The sequence below is a fragment of the Tupaia chinensis genome, unplaced genomic scaffold (genome assembly GCF_000334495.1).
Source record: "Tupaia chinensis unplaced genomic scaffold, TupChi_1.0 Scaffold000399_1, whole genome shotgun sequence".
Taxonomy (NCBI): Eukaryota; Metazoa; Chordata; class Mammalia; order Scandentia; family Tupaiidae; genus Tupaia; species Tupaia belangeri.
In genome coordinates this window covers 916,240-925,360 of record NW_006159901.1, presented here as the reverse complement: position 1 = coordinate 925,360, position 9,121 = coordinate 916,240, and the positions used below count along the sequence as shown (strand labels likewise).

The window sequence follows — 9,121 nt, the reverse complement described above, 5'->3', positions numbered from 1 at the left end:
CGTGTGGATGAAGAGTTACTCTTTTCCCTTGGAAGAGAGGTATTTTCTTGTTTTCCCATATGTCTCGTGATCCGGCGGTGATTTCTTGTCATCTGATGGATTTTGTGTTTCTTTCAAATTCTTGAAGTTCAGCCTTAATGTTCAGGAACAAGCAGACAGAGGTGATCTAGAATCTCTTTGCTGTTCTATTGTGCTCGCTGGTGCAGCAGATTCAGTAGATAGTGGGGAATGTTTTAACCCTATTAGTATTTGGATGTTTAGCTACAGTGTTCTTAGATCTGTCTAAAAACACATTGAAAGGATATTGGAGGGTGGAGAGACAAGAAAAAGGAAAACGAAACAGAGAAAAACAACAACAAAAAGAGAAAAAAAGACAAAAAAATTTTAAAAATTAAAAATTTGTAATTACTGTTCTTTTTTATAAAAAAAATTCACAAAATAGAAAACTATGTGGCGCGTGCGCCACGTGAAAAATCTAGTTCACTGTAGCCATGTGGAACCTTGTCCTGAAGGCCCGTGGCTTCTTCTGCCTGGATGGGAGGAACAGAGCGAAAATTAACAAGAAAAAAGGTGGAGCTAAGAGCCAGAGAAAAACTGGGCCTTTTTTTAAAATTACCAAAAAAATAAAAAGGGAAGACAGAAGCAGGGAGAGACAGGAACCGAGAGACAGAGAGAGAAAACTGGGGGTGCAGAGGGGGAATTTATGTAATATAATGAGATCTAGCTAACTCATCAAAAAGGCAAAGATTTTAATGCCAAAAGAAATAATTTCATTATTAAGCCACACCTAAGTAGCAATTGAAAGGGGGCATTAAGTTAATCCTCTAATAAAATTGTTCAAAGAGAAATTAATTGCTTCAGTTTTGTGCTACTTCTTGTATCCTAAAGTCAAAGTTTTATTCTAGATAACAATTTGGCCTTTAGATAACCTCTCTTTATCTTAGTCTGTTGTGTTGTTGTTGTGTTTTGTTTGTTTGTTTGTTTGTTTGTTTTAATTTGCCAGAGGGTGCATGTGCTCACCAAAGAGTGGGGGAGTGCTTTCCAATGGGGCCTGGTTACACTGCAATCCCTTCTCTATTCATCTTATAGGAATTTTTGACACACATAGGTGTCTGGTGTGTTTCGCAAGTAGCAGTGGCTGAGATTCAAACCATATAATAAACCATGAGGGATCTTGCTCCCTTAACCACCAGGCCATGAGGCTCAGCTCTTTCATATTTTCTATGTAAGTTTCTAGTATACCAGATCTTTCTGAGCCAATTTTTCTTCCCTTTGCCATTACAAAGATTATTACAAGCAGTTCAAATAGGATACAGCTTATGGAAGAGATGAGTTTCAGTGAGGGTGCTGTTTCTTCACTACTTGCTCTTCGTAGGAAATTTAGAAATATGTATTAGTTATTCATCATAAAAACTGTAGGTAAGTACTATGCATTAAAATGTTTCTTAATTTTACATAAACTCAAGGCACAACTAACTGTTCATTTTAAAGAAAGTGAATATTCATAGCTTGTTGTTGTTCTTTAGTTTTATATTTTAAATACAAGGTCCCTGTGAGGCAGTTCTTCTGCCTCAGCCTCTCCCATGGAACTGTTGTATAACAGCACCTACCTGGTTCTTTCAGACAAAGTCTTACCTGTGTTTACCAATTTGGCTTCAGGCTGGGATAACAGTCACCTGCCATTGCACCCAGCTTTTAGGTTGGATTGGAAATGGAACCTAGGCCTGCTCTATGGTTCTACCCTGTAGGGCACAGCTTTTTAGCAGCATGTGCCACTGCAGCCGGACCTTTTTTTGAGAGAGAGAGAGAGAGAGAGAGAGAGAGAGAGAGAGTCTTTTTGGTATAGCTAACGGACATGTGCACTTGCTGGATAAACAGAGAAAGAAGCGAGAAATCACCCCCCAGAGGGGATGGCCACACCGCAGTCCCTTCTCCTCCATTCTCCTTGGGATCTTGGGCACGCACGCACATGCGCCTGGCTTGAGTTTAAGCCGCCTGGTCCGGGACTCGAACCGCGGTCAACGACATGGGAGTCCAGTGACAGCCATTACGCTAACTGCTGGTCCCTATATGTCATTCTTAACAGCTTTGTATTTGACTTAAACACCTTCACAAAATTGTTCAGGTCAATAAATAGAATAAAAATCTTCATTTGGGTATGTTAGAAGATTTGTTAATTTAACTTTTTTTTTTTCCTGTCTTTTGGTAGAGAGATTTTTGCTCTAGGGCACATGCACTTCACCAGAGAGACAGAAAGTGAGAAGTTACCCCTTGGGAGGATGGCCATGCCACTATCCCTTCTCCTCCATTATCTTCTTGGGATTTCAGGCATGCACGCCCATGTCCCCAGAGTGAGTTTTAAGCCATCAGGTCTGGGACTGAACTGAGGTTAAGTACTTACACAGGGCTTAGAGAGACAGAAAGGGAGAAATCACCCCCCAGATGGGATGACCCCGCCCCACCCTTTCTCCTCCATTCTCCTCTCTGACTCTTGGGCACGCAGGCACACATGCCTGGTGTGAGTTTAAGCCACCAGGTCCAGGACTCAAACTGCAGTCGACTATATGGAAGTCCAGCAACATGGCCATTTCGCCAACTGCTGGTCCCTACCCTTTTTTTTTTTTTTTTTTATGATTTTTTGCCATCAAGGAGTTGTGCTCACTAGAGAGAGAAGGCAAATGAGAAATCACACACACACACACACACACACACACCACACACACACACACACACACACATGATGGCCACTCCATAATCCCTCCTCTTAAGATTTTGGGCATTCATGAATACATACCTGGCATATTTTTCAAGCTGCTGGGTCCAAGACTCTATCCACAGAGTCAGCTGTGTGGGATCTAGCACCTTAACCACCACACTACTTGCCAACCCTAGATTTGCCCACTATATTTTTGAGAGAGATTCTTCCTGTAGGGCTCATGTACTCACCGGAGGGGTATGGCTACACCAGAATCCATTGTTCTCTTGGGATTTGGGGTATGCATGCAAATTCGCTGGCATGAGTTTTAAGCTGCCAGGTCCAGAATTCAAAACCACAGTTGACTACATGGAAGTCCAGTGAGATAACCATTATGCCATCTGCTGGTCCTAATTTACTTAGTTTTTAAATGACACTTTTCAATGCCATTACTTCCTTCTGCTGTAAAAATAGCATTTCCATGGTTTTCCAAGGAACATAGTTAATGACATTAAAAGCCCTTCTCCTATGGACCAGCAGGTTGCATGGTGGTTAAGGCACTGGATTCCTACATGGCTAACTGCGGTTTGATTCCCAAACCCTATGACTTGAGCATAGTGACATATATGTGTCTGTGTGCCCAAAATCCTGAGGGGAAAATGGACAAGAAGGGATTGCAGCATGGCCAGCCCTCTTGGGTGGGGGAGGGGAATGATTTCTCACTTTGCCTTTTTCTGTTTGGTGAGAATGCCTACTCTATGGCAAAAACGAAGTTTTTCTGCCTGTTGGCCTTTACTAAGTTAAGAGACATAGATAGAGTATTTACCCTGATACTGTTCCAGATATGGAATAGTGTCTTAAGACAATGAGAAGGAAAAGGTTTACTAGGATAAACTTCAGAGCACTAGAGTACAGAATGATTTGTTTAATTGGGGGTTTATGGTTGCTCTCTTCACTTTTTGGCTTTCCTAAGTAGCTATATTGTTTTTATTAACGAGTTATAATTACTTTCATTTAGCTCCTTTTTATTCATTAGTTTCCATGATTTCCCCTTCCACTCTTAAAACAGGTGCCACTAGGGCCAGCAGGTGATGTGGTAGTTAAGAGACTGGGTTCCCACATGGCCAACTGTGGTTCAAGTCCCAGACCTGGCAGCTTGAGGATTATTCCGGGTTTGTGGCATTGCCGTTTCTGTCTTTCACCAGTGAGTGCACACACCTTATGGCAAAAACCTTTTTAATTTTTAAGAGAGAGAGAACAGAATGTCAAAGAGTGTAGTGGGAAACCAGCAGATTATGGGAAGCCATGTAAACTGGTTAATTCACATTTCCAAGGAGAGAAAGCCATTTATTTTTGTGTCTAGATAACACCCCATTCTGAAAATAATAATTTTATATTGCCTGGATTCTTTGAATTCAATTGTGAAAAAATAAGCTTTGACAGTAAAGTTACTAGCCAGATTAGTTTAAGTAGAACCTAGTTGGGGGACCAGCAATTAGTGTAATGCCTATGTTGCTGGACTCCCATGTAGTTGACCACAGTTTGAGTCCCGGACCCAGTGGCTTAAACTCACGCTGGGTGCGTGTGTGTGCATGCCCAAGATCCCAAGAGGAGAATGGAGGAGAAGGGGTTGCAGCATGACCATCCCCCCTGGGGGGTGATGTCTCACTTTCTATCTCTCTGTCTCTCTGTCTGTCTGGCGAGCGCACGTGCCCTATAGCAAAAACCTCTCAAAAAAAAAAAGTAGAACCGAGTTGGATATGAAAATCAAGACAGTATATAGAAACTGGTCCTTTCAGTGTCTACTGTTTTAAACGTGGGTGGGCAGATAACTTATATGTATATATCTGTGGTCACTAGAATACTGAACTTGATCATTTCCCACCCACCTTTACAAGACCTCATGTTGTTTTGTTTATATTATTGATTCTGTTAGTGAAATCCTTTAAAAACTGACTTAAGATCATACTTAAAACATTAAGAAACATTAGTAAATATTTCAAATTTTGATTTTAGGACATTGTTAGTATGGATCAGTTTTTTGTGGTTTATCTTTACATAATGCTAATGAGCAGTAACTCCTAAATTTGTGTTTTTGAATACATTAGGTAAAGGAATTTTTTTCAGCCCTTATATATAGGAGGGAAAGTCAATAATGTTATTGTTAGGAGAGCATAACATGGACCTTTTTTTTTTTAATCTGTAATTCTAGGACGACATAGACAGCCTAAACCCAGTTCTCAGGGACAACCCGCAACTACATGAGGAAGTGAAAGTCTGGGTAAAGGAACAAAAGGTTCAGGAGATTTTTATGCAAGGTAACTATTTCAAAGTTATGCATTAATTTTTTTTTTTAAACTAGGCAACTTACCTTTGTCTTTGTTTGTTCAACTATTTGCAATATAAATAGAAGGCTCAGTGTAATGTTTTTGAATTACATACAATCCAGAGATGATAAGCTTTCCAAATAGAAAGGTTAATAATAGGATCATAATAATTTCAATAGAAAGTTGATCATTTCGCCAGCTTACTAATTGGAGTTAGATGCCTGCATGAAACGATATCCACACAGGTGTTTGTAAATAGTAAAATTTCTATATTATGGAATACTGGAAAAGAAAGCATTGTTTGCAGTGAAGGGTTACCCGAAGCCACAGTTGATTTCCTCTGAAGAATGCTTCTGGTATCTGATAAAGTGGCCGATTTCAGTGTACCCTCTTCAGAAATACTAGGATTAGTTTTGTGTTTGTTTAGTAAGTTACAGATTTGTCTACAAGGCCACCTCCAAACCAGTGAAGTTTTATAATTTTAGTGATTCTTTCTTGTAGTCAGTAAAATTCTACACTGTAAGTACAGTTTTTCACGAACTTGAACTAAATTGAGTCAGTATGGCCTGAACTGTTTTGCTGATTGTTTCCAGAATGCTACCTGTTTTTAACTTCCCATATTTATATCAATCCTCAATTCTTATGCTACTAGGTATCAAAAGAGATAAGCTCAGGAACCAGCAGTTAGCACAATGGCTATGTTGCTGAACTCCCACGTAGTCGACCACCGTTCGTTCGCGTCCCGGACCCGGTGCCTTAAAACTCACGCCAGGCACGTGTGCGTGCGTGCCCAAGATCCCAAGAGGAGAATGGAGGAGAAGGGATTACGGCGTGACCATCCCCCCCTGGGGGGTGATTTCTCGCTTTCTATCTCTATGTCTCTCTCTGTCTGTCTGGCGAGCGCACACACCCTATAGCGAAAACCTCTCCCAAAAAAAAGAGATAAGCTCAAAATTAAGGCTGATTTAAAACTCATCATATCTGGAATTATTTCAGAAATATGTTTTATATTATTTAGGTAGAAAAATGAATTCTTATTCTTCCATAGTTAGAAAAGACTGGCATTTGTATAATTAAAACTAGTATTTATCTACCCACTACTTAAGATTATGCCTAGTCTACATCTTTATTTTTCTCTAGAAAAATATGTTTCATATACAAGTCATATAGAATACTTTCTATAGATGTATTAGTTCCTTTATATATCTATAGGTTAACAATGGCTTAGTTTTTTTAACTGACAAATATTAAGCCATTAATTGGTATTTGAATTTATTATAACTATAGAAGAAAGAATGTTAGTCTATGAGTCAGAAATACAAATTTGTTCCCAACTTTTGACTTAAAAATTTTTATTCTTTCTTAATTTACCAGGGGGTTCATGTGCCCACCAGAGAGACATTATGGGGGGTAGTAAGATGAACCAGTGGGGTATGGTCCCATGTCCTGCCAGCCCTTCTCCATTTCTCACTCCTTTTAAGATTTCGGGCATACATGTAGATGAGTTTGGCATGTTTCTCAAACTACTGGGTCTGGGACTCAAACTGTATATTTAGCCATGTGGGATCCAGCAACATTAACCACCAGGCCTTAGGCTGGCCTCCTCTCTTGGTCTTTATATATGGGATAAGAGTACCTAAGAGATTAAGAGGATCAAAACAAATATTTTAAAACATTTCTATGAATTGCTAATATGTAATACTGTTCTTCAAGTGTCATAGTTTTTACTCTTTCCAGTTCCTGTTAAACTTTTAAGTATTCCTTATTATTTTATTTAATACTGGAGAATTGAGGAAATTTTCGTTTCAGTAGTTTTTCCATGGAGTGGTTTTTGTTTTAATAGGCTTCTGAATGGACACAGATACACAGTCATGTGGCGCGTTACAACATTTTAGCTGATGATGGACCATGTATATGACCATGATTTATAGGATTATAAGAGGCTGTACCACATAGCCTATGTGCGTAGTAGGCTAGACCCTCTAAGTTTGTTTGAGTTAGTTCTGTGGTCTCACAAAGACAAAATCATCTACTAACACATTTCTCAGAATATATACCTGTCATTAACTCATGACCATATATCTTAAATATTAATCTTTCCTTACTTTTCTTACTTTTTAAAGGATATCTATATGTGGATAGATTAAAAAGTGAATTTAACCCAAAAATATACCATATATTTAAATTTCTTGTTGGCATTTAATATTGATTCACTTAGCAATCTCTTCATCTTTTAATGCTTTTAGCTCTTTTTCCTGGCTGTCACAGGAATCAAAATTTATACTTAAGTTTTTGGCAATTTTGAGACTCGGACACCCAATTCTGAGTTACCTTTCTATTTCAGACATGTAGTCACTTACCCTAGCCTTGTTCAGTATCTTACATTCTAGTCCTCTGTAACTTTAGATTTTATATTGTCCTCTTATTGTGGTCGCAGAATCATTCTTACTTAATGTCAGGAAGTATGTGTTTCTAGTAAAGTTTATGCATTAAAAATTTCAGAGTAATCTGTTCTAAAAGATATTCACTGTGTCTTCTAAAACACTTTTGTAGAAAATGGTATTCAAGTAATTACTCATGTGTCACATAGCTCCTGTTTGTCTAAAAAGTTGTAGTTCTTAAATGAAAATGTTTAAGATACCCTATTTTTTATGTTTTTTTTTTTAAAGGTCCTTATTCCTTAAATGGATACAGAGTGAGAGTGTATAGACAAGACTCTGCCACCCAGTGGTTTACTGGCATAATTACTCATCATGATCTCTTCACCCGCACCATGATCGTTATGAATGATCAGGTAAATAGTTCAACTAGTATTTTGGGAAAGATATTTTTGCAATTGAGAGTAAAGTATCAATAATAAATATTTAGCACTTTATTTTCTCTTTTTTAGTCATATGATCTTAGTAAGTTTAAAAATATCTGATGTTACATAGAGTTTACTTCAAGTCACAGGTGATAGTGATACCAGATATACTTAGACACTGATAGAAACAATCCCTCAAACAAACTTTGCCATAGGGCACATGCGCTTGCAAGAGAGACAAAGGGAAAGTGAGAAATCACCTTCCTCCCCAAGGTGTAAGGGGGATGACCTTGGTGCAGTCCCTTGTCTTCCATGCTCTTCTTTTGGTCTCTCTCTCTCTCTCTCTCTCTCACACACACACACACACACACACACACACACACACACGCCTGAAGTCTCAGTTTTTCTTTTTCCAAAGTAATAAAAATGTTTCCCAAATGGTTCCTTCTCACTGATGAATACTTTAGCACACACTATTCTTTTTACGTCAAATTTAGTAATTGGATACTTAGTTTTATGGGAAGTGTTACAGAAGTAAGTTTCCTGTAGAGTTTTATTCATACAACATTCTGAACATCTTGAGCTTTCTAATCTTTTTGGATGTTTTGAGGTAGAGGGTTTTCACCTTTTTTAAATTATTATTATTATTTTAATTTGCTATAGGGCAGAGAAAGACAGAGAGAGGGAAATTGAGATATCTCCCCCCAGGGAGTGTGTCCTCGCTATAGTACCTTCTCTTGGGATTTTGAGAATATGCACACACATACCTGGATATATTCTTCAAACCACTGAGTTCAAGACAATTCATGCAGTCTACATTGTGAGATCCAGTTGCATTCGCTACCACGCCATCAGGTGGCCCAGGAGTGTTCACTTTTAAAGCTCATTGTTTACATAGGAAAAAACAGATAATTTATATTTTTATTTTTAAATATTTATTTATTTTTATTATTATTTTTTTTTCATGAGTTTTGCCAGAAAAAGACAAAGGGAGGGAGGGAAAGCTGCCATGGTCCCCCATGTGGCAATTCCAGTGCCTTACCCACTGTGCCACCTGCTGGTCCGAGTTTATTATACTTTTTCTAATAATGATGTTGTTTTTTCAAACTATTTATTTAATTTGATTAGAGAGTCGCAGTGAGAGAGGGAAACTTAGAAAGCAAACCACCTATTCTGGGACTTGAACTGCAGTGGGCCATGTGGAAGTCCAGTGCCCCTGACCACCTCTCCACCACTGACCCCTGATAATTTATACTTTTCATACCTGAGTAGATTGAAGATGGTATTTGAAAGAGG

The 9,121-nt window shown here is 38.5% G+C and overlaps 1 protein-coding gene across 5 annotated transcripts in view; it reads left to right on the top strand.

Moving 5' to 3' along the window:
• The window catches only part of JMJD1C (jumonji domain containing 1C), a 275,334-nt gene that overhangs the window by 211,617 nt on the left and 54,596 nt on the right, over positions 1-9,121 (top strand). For 4 of the 5 annotated variants that reach the window (XM_027774078.1, XM_027774079.1, XM_027774077.1 and 1 more), the window contains 2 exons: positions 4,908-5,013; positions 7,692-7,816. In XM_027774078.1, the coding sequence (XP_027629879.1) occupies positions 5,007-5,013; positions 7,692-7,816 (132 nt within the window). In that variant the 5' untranslated portion in view covers positions 4,908-5,006. The remainder of the gene's footprint in view (positions 1-4,907; positions 5,014-7,691; positions 7,817-9,121) is intronic. The other variant, XM_027774076.1, reaches the window with a different exon arrangement.